At 43.6% G+C, this 20,953-nt stretch overlaps 1 protein-coding gene and 1 long non-coding RNA gene across 4 annotated transcripts; one reads left to right on the top strand and one right to left on the bottom strand.

Moving 5' to 3' along the window:
- Window positions 1–79: 79 nt before the first annotated feature.
- On the bottom strand, window positions 80–4,948 carry LOC136016136 (uncharacterized). 2 transcript variants are annotated; one of them, XR_010613505.1, is made up of 4 exons: window positions 4,876–4,942; window positions 4,125–4,259; window positions 3,685–3,854; window positions 80–1,795 (listed from the first exon to the last, which is right to left on the bottom strand). It is a non-coding gene; the product is annotated as an uncharacterized LOC136016136 (long non-coding RNA). The 2 variants fall into 2 exon arrangements; XR_010613506.1 differs by lacking the exon at window positions 4,125–4,259 and having other exon boundaries at window positions 4,876–4,948.
- Window positions 4,949–13,354: 8,406 nt separating this feature from the next.
- Window positions 13,355–19,978, top strand: LOC136016130 (L-lactate dehydrogenase A chain). 2 transcript variants are annotated; one of them, XM_065682848.1, is made up of 8 exons: window positions 13,355–13,446; window positions 14,958–15,092; window positions 15,834–15,951; window positions 16,721–16,894; window positions 17,344–17,517; window positions 18,343–18,460; window positions 18,874–18,997; window positions 19,167–19,978. In XM_065682848.1, exons 2-8 carry the CDS (start codon window positions 14,967–14,969, stop codon window positions 19,329–19,331), a joined length of 999 nt encoding a protein of 332 aa, XP_065538920.1. In that variant the 5' UTR covers window positions 13,355–13,446; window positions 14,958–14,966; the 3' UTR covers window positions 19,332–19,978. The 2 variants fall into 2 exon arrangements, with proteins under 2 accessions (XP_065538920.1, XP_065538921.1); XM_065682849.1 differs by having other exon boundaries at window positions 13,357–13,446; window positions 14,961–15,092.
- Window positions 19,979–20,953: the final 975 nt, after the last annotated feature.

Below are 20,953 nucleotides of genomic sequence, written 5' to 3'. Positions count from 1 at the left end.
CACCCCCCATACTGCAGTTAAACAATAGCAGCCTTCCTGCTCTTCACTGCTACAAAGGATTGTACAGAGGAGGCCCAAGCACAGCAAAGCTGCAATATTATACAGCACCAGCCAGCATCTTACAGCAAATATCAACCAGGGCATGGCAGCACAATGTCTTGGGGCATCAGCAAATTCTGGACATGTTCCAAAACACATGCTTGCCAGCCAGCCAGCACTGCTGGGATCCCGATGCCTTGTTCTCACTTTACTTGTAGGCACCTGCAAGGCCTGGCTCTGCAGCAGCCCAGGGCTTGCTACACTGCTCTCTCCTGCCAAGGAACGGTTCCTGGTGGTTTATTTCCTGCCTGCCTTCATTCTTGTGAGAACAGGAGTCTGTGGCCACCCAGTTAGCCCTGCTTTGTGCTGAAGAACATGTAAAATCATGTCATCCTGTGGGATTTACTAGCTCAGGTCTGCGTTCGCCGATGCTTACACTATTTGAAGAATGTATTAGCATTCATCTGGCTTTGGGCTACAAGAATGTTTCTGATCCATGCTGTTAAAGAGGGCTGCTAAAAATCTCTTCTCATACATTTGTGTCAAAGGACCATGATTCAAGCAAAGAAGCTGGCACAAGCAGACAATGCTTGTGTGGCTTGGCACTTCCTGGCAAAATGGAAGCTCAAGCAGAGGCTGACATGCAATTGATCCTGGGCCAGAATTGGAATATTAAAGAAGCAGGGTTACATATAAACTCCCCGCAGCTTCATGATTTGGTCTAGAAAGGTTTGGCTTGGAGCTTTTGGATAAATTCAACCCCAAAAGACAGAATGCAGATGCAGACCTGCAGGTCTACATCCTGCTGAATTACTAGCCACATTTCCAAAAATCACCCAAGTCAGTGCCCTTAATTCTCCCATCAAGACTTACCTATTCTCCTAAGCCCTCCCACACACAGACCTCAGAACAAGCAATTTTTCACATTTCAGGAATAGTTTCAGCTGCAAGCTCTGGGTTTAGAAACTGGTCACAAAAGAGCTCTGGACTTCAGTCTCATTGTCTGGTATTGCCCATTACAATTGGAGATAAGAGCATTTCCAAGACATGCACCCATGTGATGTACCCCCAAAATCTCAGCACACTCAGAGCTAAATTCCAGGATCACCACACTTATAGGAAACTTTAGACTCACCAGCACCCAGGTCAGTGGTGCTGTCTGTATGTGTGTTGGCTAACTGCTTCTCATAACTGCATTTTACTTCGGCGGGTCCATCTGTGCTATTTTTCTGTGGCTTGCAGCCATATGTCCAAGAGGAATAGTGCAGTGAGAATTGAAAGCTGTATGACTGCACAGAAGCATGCAGCATGTAACAGCTCTGTACGTGCACACATACCCAGCACCCCCTCCAGAATTAAGCACTGCACTTCAGTCAATGTCAGGCAGCCAGTGTTCCCCAAGGGACATTAGTTTCTCCGTCCTAGGGTCTCTTGATTGAAACAGGCCGTTGAGTGGGTGTTCAGGGAGGGAGCTGTTGGCCACACAGACCAGCAGTGCCTCCAGTTTGAGCACACACAGGCAAGCTTCCCCAACTGTCCTCCGACACATGGCCTGGGATGAGAGATCTTGCATGTCAGCAAGTGTGACAGGTCACAGAGACATCCCACAGCCCAAAGGCATCCTGCTGTGATCTCAAGAACCCTGCCAAAGCAAAGCTTTTATTTCTGGAGCATCCTCAAACCACTCTTCCTTTCAGCATGCCCTTCTCTTCCTTCCCTTCCTCCACTTCTAGCAGCGCTGCATTCTGTGTACTCCCTGAGAGAAATAGGGCAAACATAACCTGATTAACCAAGGGGATTTGGGTAGGAAGCAGGGGGGGGGTGGAGGGGGAAGATTAATAGGCAGAGAAACAGAGCCTTTTCCTCTCACATTAGCTCTTGCCTGTTCAATACTAAGTGTTCTGCGGTGACTCTGACTTTGGCATTTGCTATAAAAGCTTCTCATAAACTCTGTCTCAGCATGCAGATATCAAGGGAAAGAGAACATTCAGTCTGACAAGCTGAAACGTCTTTTAGGCTCCAGAGCCAGCCAGTAGCTTAAAATCACTTGAACGTGAGCCTGTGGCTCCATTTTAAAACGTAAGGGTGCCTCCTGCCATTGTTCATCTATCGACAGCTTGAATTCAGTCTTTATTTGGCTAAGCTGACTTTGAAGCATGGTTTAGGAGTTAATGCAAACTTTCTCCATTGCATGTGCAGAAAAATCTCTGGCTGGCAGCGGTTCATACAGGCTCACATGAATGAGGAACATGTTACACAGGCTCTGGCTGCCCTCCAAGTCCATTTTTGTTATTCTGTTTTCTTTCCATCAATTCTTGCTTGCTTACAACAAGACACAGATGTTTCAGGTCAGAAATGCAAAGCTATCTGCATGCAGAAAAGATGCATGACCTTCCAAGAAGCTATTTTTGGCTGCTCTTATATACCTAAGAACTCTTACAGAACCCATGCACTGAACTGACTGGCTTTCAAGTAACCTTTGCCTAAGAGATATGAAATGTTGCAGAGGGGTTTATTATTATTATTGTAATTCTCTCTGTAACCTAACACCCTACTGACTCCAAACCTTCAGATGCTGTTGTTGCAAAGGATCATATTTTAAAAGGGAATGCAAGGCTGAGATTATTACCCAAGGAATCAATATGTTCCAACATTATGGCTAAACCTATACAAACTGGAAAATAGTATGAAAATACCCTTAATCCGGAACTTTCCAAAGTTTATTGATACCCTCAGCCTTCAATTGCCCTCACTTCTCAAGACCAAACTTGGGAGACAGAAATACTACATAGCTCCAGAAGCTTCGAAGTGAAACAGATTTATTTTCCTCATTGTGCTACTCTGGAAGCACAGAGATGAAAAATGAAGAAACACTGAGTTTGCAGCCGAACACACACACAGAGAACAATACTCCCTAAAAAAAGTAACAGACCTAGCTCCTTCTGCCTGAACATACAAATACACCATGTTACATCCTGACACTCAGAAACCTGGGCTCTGCTCTGTCCTGGGTCTCCTGAATCCCAACACTGACATTTTTGCAAAGTGGCACCACCCTGTCTGCAAACATTTCAGTCCAGAGGCCAAGAGTGATGCAATGGGTGAGCCCCACCACCCCAGAAGGCAGTCCAAAGGCTTGTCACCTGGCAAGGAGTTAATAAAGACCAAGGGCACTGAGCAGCCCTGTTGCAACTCCAAAATTGTTCACCCTCACACAGTGAGCAAAAGCTAAACCATGCTACTGTCTTTTCCCTTCAGACATCACAGCAGTAAATACTAATTTTTTAATTAATTAAAAGAGCTACAAACACTAAGCCCCACATAGACTATAGAATGTGTAAAGCAGAAATGATGTACAACTAGGAAAAAGGATACAGAAAATATATGGAGATGAAATGTGCAGGAGAGCCAGCCTCTGGAAATCCAGCTCTTGTGCACGTATGTGCACATGCACACACAGAATCCATGACACTTTCCCAGCACCTCATAGTTTTCATGTTTTAAAGGGGTACCTGCACTGAGATACTGCCCCTTAAGGCCAGAGCTGCATAGGGTCTAGGGATATAAATGTGCTTAGATCAAGTTATAAGAAGAACAACACAAGGCTGAAGATAGCCAATGAGAAAAGAAATACCTTGCACTTACCACCCAGGACACAGGCATGCTGTTCTTCCTATTTTAAGGCTAAAGAATCAGATTCTGCAAGTATCAGGATTCCCCCCATAGGAGCTCAAAGTCAGGTGCTTGTTCCCTTTGGTAACATCCACCTCCTTAAACACGACTCACCATAGTTTGCAAAACAGTGAGGCCATGCCCTGCAAATGTTTGCTAAACATTAGTGCAATTCAATCCAAATACAGGAACAGAGGTTCTATAAGCCAGAAACTCCACATTTAACATAGCACTATGAAAACAATTCATTGGCAGTCCATAGGCAAGTAGCAATCTTTCATTCTCTATTTAAAATTAGAGTGAAAATAAAAAAACCCTGAATTGATAGAGATAAATGTCAGCATTTGTGTAATGTTCTTGAAAAACATAGTGCACTAAGACCAGCACCATATTTGGCAATCATTTTGCCTTACTCTGCTTCCATTTTCATTTCCCTGGTTTATTCTGCCTCTTTGGCTGATGACTCTTTGCTGAGGAGAACTGCTGGGTGATTTTACGGTGCCTGTGCTATGAAGCTGTGCTCCCAACACACATATTCAGCTTGGTACCTGCATGAAGTATATGAATGATTTCACTTCGGCTGCATATGGAGGCTGAGTCAAAAGACTACTGCATGTTAGCAATGCAGGCTGCACTTTTATTTCCCTTTGGAATCACTGCCAGAGTTCAGACCTTTGATACTGAATCATGGTGCAGCATATCACATTTCAATTAAGAAACACAGACACTTAAAATTAAAAGCATAATAGAAGAAAATTAAGACCACCAAAAAGAGAAAAATCTTTCTTGAAAAGGATGGGCAATCACCCTCCTCTTCCTACCAAGCCATGCTTTGAGCCTACATGTGACCTTAGGGCTCATATCTAACTTTGCTGTAAGTAGGATGAGGTCTTCAGCACCAGCCCACAAGCCTGGGCAAAGCACAAGCCACTGAACACCCACAGTGGCCAGCTAATATACAGCTACAACACATCTAGATGATGGCATACATCCCTAACAGTCCAAGCTAGGAGAATTTAGTCCTCAGGGAAATGACAGCTTTTTCTTTTTTTTTTTTTTTTTCCCCCTTTAGCTACCTTCTGCTTATAAAATAAAGCAGAACAAAATTAAAAAGCCTAGAGAATAGAAATTTCTAAGAAAGGCTAGAAAGACCTAAAAGAGTACCTTGTGCAGAAACAGCCAACCTACTTTTCCCATCTGAGAACAGAAGAGTTCAACCCTATAACACAAGCCAAAGTCATCCCTCAGGACTGCTATCTTAGGGCTGCACCAGCACAGCTGCAGCTCTTTTAAACAGCCTCAGGTGTGAACCAAGTGTGAGCACTGAAATGAAAGCAGCTGGTTGCCTACTTCCATTCTATTGCTAAGTTTGTGGAACTGCAAATTAAACTTCATCTTCCTTCCCTAAGGACCAGATAGTCATTTATGATATAATCATCTGTAGGCACACACATTTTCCATATTAATTGGGCATTATCTGAGAACACCAACATGAGATAGACTATGAGGCTGTTGTGGCATCCAGGCTCCAAAAGGAGACAAAACTAGAATGTAATTCTCTCTTGATCTCTGGCCTTCTCACTTCACTCCAGGGACAGAATTGGGTTTTATTCACAAGGACCCACAAACAGCTACAGACACTAACACATACGTTACAAGTTCCAGAAAATGTCAGGAGCTGTAAAAGTTATGCATTATAGCACTGATCTCTTCAATTAAAGCTTTGAAGAGAGGTATCCTGAATGCTGAAGTGCATCCTCCATGAAAACACAGACTGAACTGTTTTCAATGTCTAGGACTTCCTTGACCCTGTAACTTTACACTGCTAAAGCAAGAGCCTCTTTTTGTAGAGTCCCAACCGTGACACTCCCATCTCCTAAATGGATGAAAGAGATAAAGGGACAAATTCACATCTTTGTTGCACACTGTCTTTATAGAGCAGGCAGGGCATTCAGTCTGTATGTCTTTAATGTTGAGATGTACTTATAGTTTTCAACAGTGGTTGCATGGCCCAGTAACTTCTCAGCCGTAGGATGCTAAGTTTCCAGCAATGTAACTTGGAATTTTGGTCACAGTGATTTTTGGATGGGAGAGAATATATAACCTGCTATAATTTTGAATACAAAGAGGGTCAAACACATAGGTAAAGAACTGCAATGCCAGAAAAGTATCTCCCCCTGTAGGGGAGGCAATCTTGTGTCATTGAAAGCTTGTCTTTGCAGTTCTCTGTAGCTCCTTACCCTAAGCTAACTGGCTTGTTGGCATGTGATGTGCTGAGTGGGGATCCTGGGGAAATCAAAACTGACAGCTGCAGAATTAATGTGCATATTAAAATAAGGGCAAGAGGATCTCTGCTCCAGATGGAGTGCAGGGACATGCCTCTGACCTTTTGGTGCTAAACCTGCCTGCCCTCTTGACTGGCAAGTAGCCAGGCAGCAGCCTGCAGCCCTCCTCCTGCATCTCTCCAGCTCCTTATTGTAATTTATAGAAAGTCTCCACTTACTGCACCCTGCTAGGCACCCAAGTACAAGTTAGGTAACAGTTACAGTTCTGCTACAGCCAATTTAGAAGGCAGCAGTAAGGATGCATTAATGGTTACACTCCTCTTGATGTTCAACAGGTGCTGAACTGGATATTTTTGTGATTTTGTTAGGTGAAGACTGAACAGCAGCCCTTGTCCATGGGCGTCTCTCCATCTCTCTGACCATGTGATTAATTTGAGCATCCCATTTCCTTCAGCTCCTAAGTAACTGGGTAAGTCATCAGAGTTGCATCAGGGAAAAGGGTTTGGCTTGGAGAATCCTGCACAGTGATTCATACTTCCATGAGTAAGCTAGGCAAATAAGCAAGGTAGCTTGCTTCTCTAAGCTTCCTCAGAAAAGTAAAGCAAAATCAGATACTCTGCTTAGTCCAGCTATCTAGAACAATGGTTTAGGAAGCTGTTGCAAGAAATAGTTTTCTTCAGCTCTGTATTGAGAAAATCATTGCAAGAAATACAGTTTTAATCTAGCTTTATCTATCTTTATCTAGTTTATCTAACTGAATGCATAACCCATTGCTGTTGTACTTGCAAACATAACCAACCTTTTAAGGGGAAAAAGAAAAACCGGTGTAACTTGTAAGGTGCAAGTATTGAAACGTCTGCTAGAAAACAGTCTGCAATCAAAAACATACATCTGTCAAAAGGGCATTGTGGAAATATGGGATCTTCTGAAATTGACAATTATCTACACAGGTCTCCACATATATCACTGGTGCACATTTAAAAGCAGATTGCAGAAACACATATGTATAAATACCCGGAAATGAGAATTGCATCAACTAGCCCCCCCTCAACAATGACAGTGCAAAGAAAAAAGAGGGTGTGAAACAGCAAAAGCACTGGATCTTTGCAGTACCAGCATCCTTACCATAACATGCATGCATGGAAGCAGCCAAGGAGAGAGACCCAGCTGTATATGGACCATGGCTAACCAGTTATGTGCAGAGATACCTATTAGTGCAAGCCAAGGTGAAACTCATCTTTTAGCTTTTAGTTTTCTTAGGAGGTCAGCTCAAATGGATTGATGTGGCTATGCTGTCCAAATCTGAAGAACCAAAAATATGGATTCTTATGGAGTAGGAACCAACTTCCTGTATCTTATACTGATAAGTATTTCAAAATAGCAAGAATTCTGGCTCTGGGAGCTTTTATGATGTGGGCAATATAGCAGAATATACCAAACTTTTGATGCCAACCTCCATTTTGGAGTCCAGATCTTTCTGGTTTAGGTAAAAAACCTCCATCATTTTCATTTTGCTTTATGAAGCTGAAGTGTTTCACAGTTACCTAATCCCTACAGTACCACCATCAGGTTGGTAGATAAAGACTCTTCCCATTTTACAAAGGAGAAATGAAGCTGTTAAAGCTAAAGGAAGTTGTTTAGGCCTCAGAATAAAAAAAGGGAAATACAGGTTTGAAACATGATATAGCTGTGTCTAGTGCCAGGTTGAACATGATATAGCTGTGTCTAGGGCCAGGTCTTTCCCTCACACACTGACATATGAAAGCAAAGCCCTTGATAATGTCAGAGCAAAAGCAGGACTGATCATGCTGGGAATAACACTTATGATTTTTAGGGGCAGGTTAAACCTCAAATCTCAGGTAGAGCAGAGAGATTCCACTAACCTTTCCAGGGCCATTCAGCATTAACGGTGGTTTTGGGTTACCGCTAACGTCCTAGCTGAGCTGTGGCTCATACAGCACGTATGTGCAGGTCATGGTTTGGTGTCATTATTCACCCCAGCAGCACCATGAGATTTGGCTTAGTCTGTCATGAGTCAGGACCTGAGCAAATAGCAAATGTAGAAATTAAGTATCACCATATAAACCCTTTTGTATATCAGCAATATAGAGAGAAATTTACTAGCACTTTTACTGAAAATACCAAGACACACACATTGAACTCACCTTGTATAGCTGTCTCTGGACTTTATTTTTGTGATAAAAGTTTAATCAGTGTCTTATAGTTTAAAAACAAACACATTGTTTAATGAGAATGTGCATCGTTTCCCTCTGTTATCAAACAATGCCTGATCAAATGCCACCTTTTCACTGGCCAGTGAAAAGGCCATTTGCAACTCCTGGACTGAAAATATAAATGTTTCCACATCCAGCAACTTCTTTATTTTTCATGTTTAATCGTGGACGGCCACACACAGAAAGTAGCATTCAGTGGCCCAGTGTCCAAATGGAGACCAGTAACAAGTAGTGTCCCTCATGGGTTGGTGTTGGGACCAATCCTCCTCAACATCTTTGTCGCTGACATGGACAGTGGGATTGATGCGCCCTCAGCAAGTTTGCCGATGACACCAAGCTGTGTGGTTCAGTTGACACACTGCAGGGAAGGGATGCCATCCAGAGGGACCTTGACATGCTTGAGAGGGGGGCCAATGCCAACCTCATAAACTTCAGCCAAGCGAAGCACAAGGTCCTACACCTGGGTCAGGGCAATCCCAGGCACAGCTACAGGCTGGGAGGAGAAGAGATTCAGAGCAGCCCTGTAGAGAAGGACTTGGGGGTGTTGGTCAATGAGAAAATGAACATGAGCCAGCAGTGTGCACTCGCAGCCCAGAAAGCCAACCGTATCCTGGGCTGCATCAAAAGGAGTGTGACCAGCAGGTCGAAGGAGGTGATCCTGCACCTCTACTCTGCTCTCGTGAGACCCTACTTGGAGTATTGTGTGCAGTTCTGGTGTCCTCAACATAAGAAGGACATGGAACTGTTGGAACAAGTCCAGAGGAGGGCCACGAGGATGATCAGGGGACTGGAGCACCTCCTGTATGAAGATAAGCTGAGAAAGTTTGGGCTGCTCAGCCTGGAGAAGAGAAGGCGGTGTGGAGACCTCATAGCAGCCTTCCACTATCTGAAGGGGGCTGGAAAGGGACTCTTTATCAGGGACTGTAGTGATAGGACAGGGGGTAATGGGCTCAAACTTAAACAGGGGAAGTTTATATTGGATATAAGGAGGAAGTTCTTTACTGTGAGGGTGGTGAGGCACCGGAACAGGTTGACCAAAGAAGTGGTAAATGCTCCATCCCTGGCATTGTTCAAGGCCAGGTTGGACAGAGCCTTGGATGACATGGTCTAGTGTGACATGTCCTTGCCCATGGCAGGGGGGTTGGAAAGTGGTGATCTTAAGGTCCTTTCTAACCCTAACTGTTCTATGATTCTATGGATCTGTGAAAGCTAATATGGAAAAGAGGGCACGCAGGCTGAAGAAGGACCAAGCTTCCCCAGAGAGACCCTGTCACATTTCAAACATTCCCATCACTCTATCAACACCACTTCCTATCTGTGATGAAAGGCAGCAGTGGAAAAAGAAGAGGAAGAATAAAACTCCTTATGCATACAAGTGAGGAAAGTCAGCCCCATCCCTACAATCAAAGTCAATCACTTAAAAGAAATCTATACAGACCTGGCCTCGATCTTCTAAGTGCAAGAGAAATGCCCTTAATTTACCCACCGAGTTCTGTTTGTGTTGTTCTGAGCCTTCTCTGATTGAAGCTCTCCCAGGCAGAAAATCAATGTCAATCATGCCACATGACTGCTCTCTTCCTGAGCATCTACCGCTGCTACTAAGATCACAATGGACACACAAAAGGAAAAATTTGGCAGTTACAGCCTTCTTCAAAACACAAAACTGGGAGAAGTGGCTGATACACCAGAAGGCTGTGCTACCACACAGAAAGACCTGACCAGGCTGAAGAGTTGAACAGAGAGTTTGGCAGAGAGGAGCCTGATGGGGTTCAACAAAGGCAAGTGCAGGGGCCTGAACCTGGGTAGGAGTAACCTCATACACTAGTATGGATTAGGCATTAACCTGCTGGAAAGCAACTCTGCAGAGAAGGACCTGGGAGTCCTGGTGGCTAAGTTAACCATGAGCCAGCCATGTGCCTAGGAGGCCAACAGTATCATGGGCTGCATTAGGAAGGAAGATTGCTGCTAGCAGGTTGAGAGAAGTGATCCTTCTCCTTTGATCTGCCTGGGTGAGGCAGCATCTGGAGTACTGTGCCCAATTCTGGGCTCCTCAGTAGAAGAAAGACAAGGAACTACCAGAGAGGGTCCAGCAGAGGGCTACAAATATGATTAGGGGATTACAGCATCCCTCTTATAAGAAAAAGCTGAAAGAGCTGAGCCTATTTAGCATGGAAAAGAAATGACAGAGATCTTACCAACGCATAAAAATATCTTAAGGGCAGGCATTAAGAGGATGGAGCCAGCCTCTTTTCAGTGGTTCCCAGTGACAAAATAAGGGGCAATGGGCACAAACTGAAACACAGGACATTCCATCTGAATGTGAGGAAGAACGTCTTTGAGGGTGGCAGAACACTTCAACAGGCTGCCCAGAAAGGTTGTGGAGTCTCCTTCTCTGGAGATATTCGAAACCTGTCTGGACACGATGCCATGCAGCCTGGTGTAGATGAATCTGGTTTGGTGGGGGAGGCTGGACTAGGTGATCTCCAGAGGTCCCTTCCAACCCCAACCATTCTGTGATTCTGTGAAAATACCACTTGCTCTACATTAGTTAAATGTTTTTAAAATGCTCAGTAATCTATCCTGCCAGTCTTGTCTTAGAAGCCTCTTATTTTACATTTAAACTCTTCAGAAGTAAAATCTTTTAGAGGGAGAAAATATTTCTTCTTAATCATCATTCCTGTCATTTTCTGTCCTGCCAGATGCCTGGAACCCAAACTCTGGATAAAATATTTAGTCCCATTCATACAAACCCACTGTAAATACAGATTCCTGGGATGCAAAATTAAACTTCCTAATCCACCCTTGAGAATTCTGACACAAGATGCTCAGTGAACCCAGCATAACAGAGAATGACAGAACTACGATACATAGTTTCCTTTTATTCTGCGATCATGCAGTGTTTGGCCTACTCAGCATCCAACTGCGCCTTCCCTTCCTTAGTTACTGGTCTTCTATTTCATGACATATCTCACAAGCATCACTCATTCCTCAAGCTGAAGCAGGACACAAAAAGCATCTAGTTTTTCAATTGATGGGTCATTATATTTAATTTCCTTTGGTGGAAATGCTGATCATTATAATAAGAACCAAAATTCTTTATTTTTCTGACATGTTTCATACAAACCTCCTTATTCTATGTTTGAAGATTTTTTTAGATGTTTTCTCACCTTTGTTTTAGTATCTTTTGTTTTGCCAAAGGACTGTCAAAGCAATGATGAGGCTTTTGACTACCTTTCCTGAAAGATCACCACAGCAGAAGGGAATTGTCATTGGGATAGGCTGTGACAAGGTGTTAGCATGCCTTAAATAGAAGCATAAACATCTTTTAGTTGTAAAGCAGAGTTTGGTAGGTAAGTACAAGCCTTAGGTGTGATGAAATATATCTATCCTCACACCATCGCTCTGGTCTAGCATGACCAAGGGCCTTGTTTTATACTTGCATGCACTGTGAGTTGGATGAGGTCTGGGGAGATCAGGACCTCCATGGCAAACTCCTCATGGGTAAATTAGCTAAGTGTAGTGAGTAAGTACACTGTCTAAAGTGACTTTAGAAGACAGAAAAGACATCCCAAACAAAACAAAAATGGAAAGGCTGATATGGGAAGAGGAAGGCAAAGGAATTAAAGGAAGGCCTTCTGCCATAGCAAGATAAGAACCTCAAAAGTCGAGTACATCCTAGAAACTGCAAATAGATATTGACAAAAATCAGCTAGAGTTAGAATCCTGGAAGGAAACTAAGACAAACATCACAAAGGTACCACAGCTACACTAAATAATAAATGAATAAATAAAAATAAAAAAGACAGTGGGATCACTGTAAAACAAGGATGAGAAAATAAAGCTAACTCAGCTACTCACACGAGATTAAATTAATGCTTCCCTGATTTTCATTAAGAATGAACATGTTAATCCATGAAGATGGGATGCCTAAAGGGATGCGTAGAAGGGAAAAACTGATACAAGATAATAAATGAACACAGCCAGCTGTCGAGCAAAACTCGGCAGAGTCCATCTACTGTGCCCCAACCAGAGGAACCAGTCATTCTCAGTCCCAGAACACTGACGCACAGTAAACCACAAACCCAGGTAGGTGCAAAGACTGAAAGTGAATTCACCGACTCGGAGGCATTACCACAGGACCAAAGAACAGCAAGCGTTTAAGAAGGGAGGCACAGTGAAGTGTGCGTTTTATGTCTGTGCAGTTCTCCAGGAAAACTTGCAATGGGAAGTTTAACTGCAAACGTGAAATTCAATGAATAGAGGGATAAAAGGTAGCATGGGTTTACTAAAAGGGAGTTTAGTGAGACAACCTTGTAGCATGGTACAAAACTGTAACTTCAGGCATCCAGGAAATACTAAAAATATTTTTACTCTTTGTTGGTATCCTAGCAAGAAGTAACCGGAGAAGGCCTTGGCTTTACTAACCAACCACAGGGAACGGCGTGTGGCGTGACTGAAAAAACTGAGTTCAGTCACTGTGTTTCCAGTGCTGACAGGAAAACATGAGTGCTCCTTCCTGTCTGAGGCATCACTTGCAAGACTGTCTAAAACACTGCATGCAGCCAGCTCTCTCAAGATAAAACCATTCCAACGGAAAGAGTCCCATAGATAGGACATCCCAATACCTGCCTCATGAAGGCTGAAAAGGTTTAGCTTATGCAACTTAACAATGAGTGGGAATAGGATATGTAAATAAATGGAAAGGGCAAGAGGTTTTCCTGTAACAAACCCCCATTTATAGATTTGAATGGGAATCAGAAGCAGCTTTCTAGCCAGCACACAAGAGGCTCTACCCACAACCAAAAGGCTTGCAGCGGTGCTGAGGAGGAAGGAGCACAAGGTTTGCCACCCTCTACCTCACGATTGGTTTGAGCCCACCTAAAAGCCCCTTGAGGAGCCCACCTTAACTTCCCTCACGGTGCCGACTGTTAAGGACAGAACATTCCAGAGCGGTCCTTAAGGGCCCGAACGCTACCGACCCCTTCACCTCACGCATCCCCCCCCCCCCCCGGCCCCTTTCGCTGCTCCCATGCCGGCCCACTACGACTTCCCCCTCCCGCCCTCTCCTCTCCTCTCCGCCCCGACGTGTCAGCGGGCACGTCTCCACAGCGGCACCCCGCCCGCTATAACGTCAGCTGCCCGGCCCCTATTTAAGGCAGCGGCCGGCTCCCTGCCCCGCTGTTGCAGTCGCCGCCGCGCTTGGTTTAGGACGCTCGGTAGGTGCGATCGTGTTTGTCGGGTTAAGCGGGGGCGGGGAATGGGGGAGCTGCTGTCCCAAACCTTCCGGGGGGGACTCGGTCGAGCAGCAGGCGCCGAGGGGACCGCGGTCCCCTCGGCGCCTCCTGCTCGACCGAGTCCCCCCCGGCTGAGGCGCTACCGGGCCTTGGACTTAATCCCGGCGCCTTGTTGCGTGCGGCGTGGGGAGGTACCACACCCCGCTCGGCGGCCTGGTGCGACAGGCGTGATTGCCACGCATCTCTTCCCCGCACCGTCCTTGAGGTTGCGTTGCTCCCCGAGCCCCTTTCAGCCTCCGTTGCTACCCCTAATCGAGAGTGCTTCTGCAAACGAAGTGCCGCTTGCGTTTGAAATACTCACCCCTGCTCCTGGCTCTCCTCTAACCTGCTTCTTTCGGGAGTGTTCTAAATGCCCAAAATTTCTAGTGCCAAGTGTAACTTGAGAGATGCCCGAGTGTACTTCTTCGCCAGCCCTGCATACTAAAGTACTTACAGTGCAAGGGGAGAACTCGGTACATGGAGAGAGCGTGCACTATAGTGGGCCATGCTTAAGGAGACTTTGCAACCGAACGCTGATATTGGTGTTGCATGTTGGTTTGATTTTCCTAAATACGGGCACTGGTGGTTTCCAACCCCATGCCCCAACCTGCTCCCCAGCTCACAGCCCTTAACTGCTTTCCCAACGCTGTCTGGCCCGTTGTGCTCAGAACGAGCTGCTGCTTGTTCCCACTAACTTGAGAATCACGTTGTGGCTGTACTTGCATCAATCTGTGAGGCTGCCGCTGCCTCCAGCTCTTCCTGGCAAGGCAGAAGCTGTGCTGCTGCCAGCACCATCCGGGAAAGCACCGTATAGTCTCCTGCAGGGAGCCTGGTGTGAAAGCTCAATACTCCATCTCCGTTGTGCCATTTCAGCACACGCGTGGCTGTCGGATCGGAACCCATGTAACTGCTGTGCAGCTGGTCGCTAAAAAATAATTGAGGGTGGGAGAGATGGTAACACAAGACTCTACAGTTGCTTTAAAACAAATTCATAAATGTTGACTTTGAGGATCACGCTATACTTAGGAAGGGTTTGCCTAAGTGTTGAACAGCGTCACCTCAGGAAAGGCTTCAGGGCAGAGTACTGGTTTTTCAGGGCAGGAGAATGCAGACTGCCAGACCATGCTGTGCTTAGAAGTACTAAAATGGCTTCCTGTACCTAAATGTAATATGGATGATCATTTAGAACATTCCACTAATGGGTCTGGAGTGCCACCCAGCTATATAATCGGTGGTTTTCAGGCTGTGAAAGGGAAAGCTCTACAGTGAGCTTAAACAGTGCATTGTCATTAATAATTAATTTTTTCAATAATTTTTCAGTACTGCCAGACAGTTTAGGCATGTGATGTATAGCTGTTTTCTTATTATCCTGGAACAAAATCTCTCTTTGTTTAATACTCTGATATCAGTAAAAGCTCCAGAACTTGAGAAATAATCTGTTCCTTTCCTATCAGCAGTGCACCATGTCTCTTAAGGATCAGCTCATCCACAATGTCCACAAACAGGAGCAGAGTCATGCCCACAATAAGATCAGTGTGGTTGGTGTGGGGGCAGTTGGAATGGCCTGTGCTATCAGCATCCTGATGAAGGTAAGCATGAAGCTTAGCAGCACAGTTGTGACTGAGGCCTAAAAGAGAGGCAAAAAGTAATCTCCCTTGTTAGACAAATTGGGCTGGCACACCAGGTGAACTTCTGGTTGTACATTCCTTTGTCTGAGCCTGAAATTGAAGCAGCAAGCAACTGACAGAGAACAAACCTTGTAAACCAAGTTTACTCCAGTATAAGACAGAATGTGCTTTATGTATCATTTTGACTTAAGAACTGCATTTGCCTTTGAATGACTTCCATGCTCTGTCCTACATAGGAGTCCTCTAGCACTCTAAACATACAAAAGGATTAAGAACTCATGAGTCATTTTGTCTAAAGCAGAGTGTGCGGTGGAATAATTCTTTGCCATGTAGACTGAAAAAAATTGTCCTAGACACTCTGAATGACTTGTCCTCTGCATTGCATTATGTTGAAAATGCTGTGGTTAACACCAGACTTGATTTTCTTAACTGCAAAATAGGTTGCTAATGAACAGCTATTAAATTATTAATTATTGTCCTGCTAAATAGTAGAAGTATTCCACAAAAAATGTGGGTGTGAAAAGTACAAAACTAACTCAACAAAGTAGACTAAAGTACTCTGGGAACAGCTAAGATGTTACAGATGAGCAAAATTGCTTAAATAGATCACTGCTTTTAAAGCAATTGTAACTTCACAGTCTACGAATTGGGTACTTTTGCTCAGAGGCAATAAGCTTACTATTTAATCGTGGTCTCTCATAGGACTTAGCTGATGAACTTGCCCTTGTTGATGTTGTGGAGGACAAGCTCAGAGGAGAGATGCTGGATCTCCAGCATGGCAGCCTCTTCCTTAGGACACCGAAGATTGTCTCTGGCAAAGGCAAGTAGTTGGCTCCAATGTGCTCATTATTTCCAAATGGAGATAGACACTTCAGATCTCAAACTGGTCATCCAAGTCCAGCACTTAGCCTGTCCTCCTGGTTGTTAGGACGAAAGCTCATTTATTTCTTCTCCTACAGAAGTACTACTCAGCTGACATTGTTTCATGTACCTTAATGCCAGTCCAACTAGGAATCCTCTTCCAGAGTTCACCACTCGGTACAGAAGGATGAATTTCTTAAGTACTCCTGCACCTTTCAGAATTTTATTTCACAGCCAGTTAGTTTCTGAATGCATTCCTGCTTGCTTCTTTGCTACAAATTTCTGATAGCTTTAAGTTTACTGAAAAACTGACTAGCGCAAATGTTAGCCACCCTCATACTCAAGCTAATATGCAGCCACAGCGTCCACAGGTAGTAGGTTACAAGGGCAGAGCTGCCTTCCTCTTCTACCCAGCAACTTGCACTGGATGCTATCCTGATGGCTACCCCTATACCCATCTATGCCTGAGAAATAGTGGAATGCCACTGCCACATTCTGCATGTTAAGATTTTGAAGTGCCCTTAAGGTTGCCACTTGTGCCAATGAGCCACAGTCTTCTACAGGAAAACTTGCAGTAGAAGCAAAGTCTAGGGTAAGTTATCAAACGAAGTTTCACACTCTCAAACTTGAGAGTTTTAGGTGGGCATTGATACTAAAAGGAACCACGAACTTCTGTTCTGAACCATGTGCAGAAAGAGGTCATGTTTGACATAGCCTGTTGTCTGCAGATTACAGTGTGACTGCACACTCCAAGCTGGTCATCGTCACTGCTGGTGCCCGTCAGCAAGAAGGAGAGAGCCGCCTTAATTTGGTCCAGCGCAACGTGAACATCTTCAAATTCATCATTCCCAATGTTGTTAAATACAGTCCTGACTGCAAGCTGCTTATTGTTTCAAACCCAGGTTTGTCTTGTGTTGCCTTAATAAAAGGATTTGGCTTACAGAAGAGTGTTTTATTCAGTAAGGTGGCATTAGTATACTAGTATGACCAAGGATAGGCTTTTAGAGAATTTTTATGCTACGTAGCAGGAAATGTCATCTTCCCTCTCTACACTCAGCAGGCTGGTCCTCTGAGAAATGAAGTTGCCTCCTGCTTGGGTCTTCATTAGCTTTTAAGTGTTAGCGCAGAACACAGCAAGGGGCACTGATAATTGCATGCGTAGCATTAACAGCCCCTCAATTCTGCCCTGAAAACAGTTATGTTAGCTCACTGTAGGGCCTTCCCATGTGCATTGCTTTATGCTCTGTCCAGCATAACTAGCATGCAGATAAAATCGCTACAGATGAATAGAAGATAGCAGCCTAGTTATCGAACTGAGTGGCATTTGTTATCCTTTCTGTTCAACTTGCAGTGGATATTTTGACCTATGTGGCCTGGAAGATCAGTGGCTTTCCTAAGCACCGTGTTATTGGTAGCGGCTGCAATCTGGACTCTGCCCGTTTCCGCCACCTCATGGGAGAAAGACTGGGCATCCATCCTCTGAGCTGTCATGGATGGATTGTTGGAGAACATGGAGATTCCAGTGGTAAGGGTGAAATCTGTCTGGCTGTTTCATGTAATTATTTTCCCTAATAGTTTGTTTGCAAGAAAGATCTCTACAAGTTATGGCAAAATGTTGCTCAAACCTTTGCACTGCAGCACCTTTCAATTGCAAGTCCTGCTTTAAGTCTTCTGCTGCACAGAGTAACCCTAGATGATCTACATTTGACCCAGGTTTCTCTACTTGGAAAAGGTCATAACTGTAATGTGAGGAGGCTTAAAAGTTCTAGGCTAAGTTGTTCCCATAACTCCCAAAAAAAAAATAAAGGCAAGAGAGGGTAAAGGTCTCTGCAAGGGACTCCCAAAAATCTCCACTGGACCCTACTGGTAGTCAGTTGTCTTTACTGGCATCTCTTGATTACTTCAAAACTATATATAGGAAGTGAAGTGCAGAGGCAAGTCTAGAGGACAGCAGGATGTGCAACTTTATCCTTGCTTAACCCATGCTATCTCTAGCAGCACCAGAGCAGTACTGTCTGCTTCCTGACACTCAGGACTCATTTGGAATCAATTCTTATTTTGGGGAACCTCTGCAAAATACAGAGGTCCTTTATTGTCATTTTAGTTCATGTTGCCTGGGCATTTTGCTTTAAAAAAGGTGCATTTAAACCTTGTGACATCATATATAAAGATGTTCATATGTTCCTAGGTTCTCAGTCTGCAGTTGGCCTCATAGGTCACTATATTTGAACTTGAAATCATAGTGATGTGCATTGCAGATTAATTCAACTAGATCTTGTGTTAACTGTTAATTTGAGGACAACAAAACTAAGTTTTCTTTTGAGATAATTAATCTGTGTGCAAATCTCAGTACCTGTCTGGAGTGGCGTGAATGTTGCTGGTGTGTCCCTGAAGGCTCTTCATCCAGACTTGGGAACTGATGCAGACAAGGAACACTGGAAGGAGGTCCACAAGCAGGTGGTGGACAGGTAAATACTTTTTTTTGCTTTTAAAACAAGAAGCAAGTGCTAATGAGCTATAAAATCTCTGAACTGCAGTGTCCATATCTGGATTCATAGACACTGTAGTAGCTCAAAACAGATCTGTAGACATAACAGAACTTGAACTAATTTTAAGGAATAATGCGGATTTGGCAGAGCTAAATTTTTCACTGTTAATGAACTTTAGGAAAGTGATTTAACTTCCAAGTTTTCTATATAACTGCAGGTAGTATAAAATTAAACAGTATCCTTCAGTCTTCATTTTAGTTCTGTCAGCAAATCAGCCAACTTTCTGATGTCTTCGGATTGATTAAGGCCTCTCCAAAAGCCCTTCTTTTACAAACTTTCAATATTGCAGTTGATGGTACTTGTTTGTTTAATGAGTAACTTTGTCTTCACAGTGCCTATGAGGTCATCAAACTAAAGGGGTACACGTCATGGGCTATTGGCCTTTCTGTGGCAGATCTAGCCGAAACTATTATGAAGAATTTGAGAAGAGTGCACCCGATCTCTACAGTTGTTAAGGTGAGCAGCCCCCTTATGGTAACTTTGGTCTTACTGAGAACTAAACCTTGGGAATTCTGAAGAACAGTGATCACTTTCCAGTTTAATTTCAACTGAGTTTTCCTGATAGGATATTCTGTGAAATACACACATACACAGCCTAGCCTAACTGTCCTTACTTCCTTTTCAGGGCATGCATGGAATAAAAGAAGATGTCTTCCTAAGCGTTCCTTGTGTACTAGGCAACACTGGCATCACTGATGTAGTGAAGATGATCCTAAAACCTGAGGAAGAGGACAAATTAAGGAAGAGTGCAGATACACTCTGGGGGATCCAGAAGGAATTACAGTTTTAAATCTGCCCATGTAGTTCACTCTCTGCAGTTTAACGGGTTTAGTGGTTTGTCTTACGTTGCACTTTCCAAGTAGGTCAAATCTTTCAATGTATGTATCTCAACTAGAACACACGAAAAGCTGAAATCTGAACAAATGAGTTTCCTGAAGATAGCATTAGGAAACTATTCTAGGGTTTTCCCTGTTCACAGACACCCACGTTCTTATTCTTAGCCAGAGCTAGATAACCTAGTCGGTCTTGTACAGTGATACAGTATCACAGAAATCCAGCATTCAAAGCAGCACTGCCTGGAAAAGCCCTTGCCTTTTCCTCATGTCGCTTAACGTTGCTTCAGAACAGTAACTAACTAATTATTACACAATGTGAAACCAAAGACTATTTTCTTGCAGTTAAAGGATTGTCAAGCCAATTGACCAACCTTCTCTGCCAGCTAAATAGCTTAAATATTTCACTGTTGGTAGGTCCAAATGTATTTTCCTAACACTGCTTTGGAATTTGTGTATACTTTTTTTAGTGAATCTTATTTTTGTGTACTATATCAGCCTAGTTGTAAGTAAGTCTGTCTCCTGAGCATGTTTAAAAAAAACATTAAGGTTTCTGTGTGCAACAAGACAGTGACTGTCCAACACCAAATAAACCACAAACTTATTTCTGTCTCCTTGTTTTCCTTTATGTCCCTTTGTCTCCAAACTGCACATATCTAAATCAAACAAACAATTCTATTTCTTCAGTCACAGTAACTCAAACTGCACTTGTGTAATAATGTTTTGTGTACAGGTACTCACTTGCAGGCTCCAGCTCACATATTTATGCAGTGAACTTTCTTAACAGACTCAAAGTAGGAATGAAGAAAACAGTAACAGAAGTATTTAAATACTTGGAACTTAAACTTGATTTCCATCTTAATACAAAGGAAACAGGCTCTATTGACATCGTTAGGGGAGTGGAGAAACACTGCAACTAAAACTTCCTTCCATGTACACACAAAAATACATATAGGAAGAAATCTCTCCCAATCAAGTACTTCACATCCATAGAATGTCAGCTTGCTGCATCTCCTCTGCAGTTGCAGCCAGGCACAGAAACAGTAACCAGAGTTACTCCTCAAAGCCCACAGTAAGTTAGATAGAGAAGGTGATTAATTCTTCCTCATCAATAGTATTTTTAAAACATACTTCATAACAATGAAGAGGGAAAGGCCTTTTCTAACATTAGGCCACAGCATGTAACTTAAGAATGGAAACAGATCACCTGATTAAGTCCAGGGCATGATTTGGGTTTTGTTGTGGGTTTTTGGTTTTTTTTTTTTTTTAGTATGGACTGCAGGTGATGATATTTCTGAGAACAAAGTATGTCACAGCAAGCTTAAAGTGCTCATGAAGCAACTTCAGTAACAAAAAGCTGTAGCTACTGTTCTGCTTTCTCTTGTATCCACATGACCAAAATGATAGCACCTGGAAAGAGAGTACATAGCAAGTGACTATGAAGAGTGGTGTTTTATGCAGGTGACAGAAACATGTTATGAAGCCATTTTCAAAGCTTTCAGAAGATGCACAGGACTTAGATTTTTTTTTTACTACATGAGGTGTCACCCATCTTTTTAATAAGAACTCCAACCATTTC

This window comes from Lathamus discolor, chromosome 6 (assembly GCF_037157495.1).
Source record: "Lathamus discolor isolate bLatDis1 chromosome 6, bLatDis1.hap1, whole genome shotgun sequence".
Taxonomy (NCBI): domain Eukaryota; kingdom Metazoa; phylum Chordata; class Aves; order Psittaciformes; family Psittacidae; genus Lathamus; species Lathamus discolor.
This window is presented reverse-complemented; position numbering and strand designations above follow the sequence as displayed.

Bases quoted from the DNA above. Each gene is read 5' to 3' on its own strand.
- LOC136016130 (XM_065682848.1), top strand. From the start codon at position 14,967: ATGTCTCTTAAGGATCAGCTCATCCACAATGTCCACAAACAGGAGCAG. The intron at 16,895-17,343 runs GTTTGTCTTGTG...TTCAACTTGCAG, and splicing joins GCTTATTGTTTCAAACCCAG to TGGATATTTTGACCTATGTG. The intron at 17,518-18,342 runs GTAAGGGTGAAA...TGCAAATCTCAG, and splicing joins AGAACATGGAGATTCCAGTG to TACCTGTCTGGAGTGGCGTG.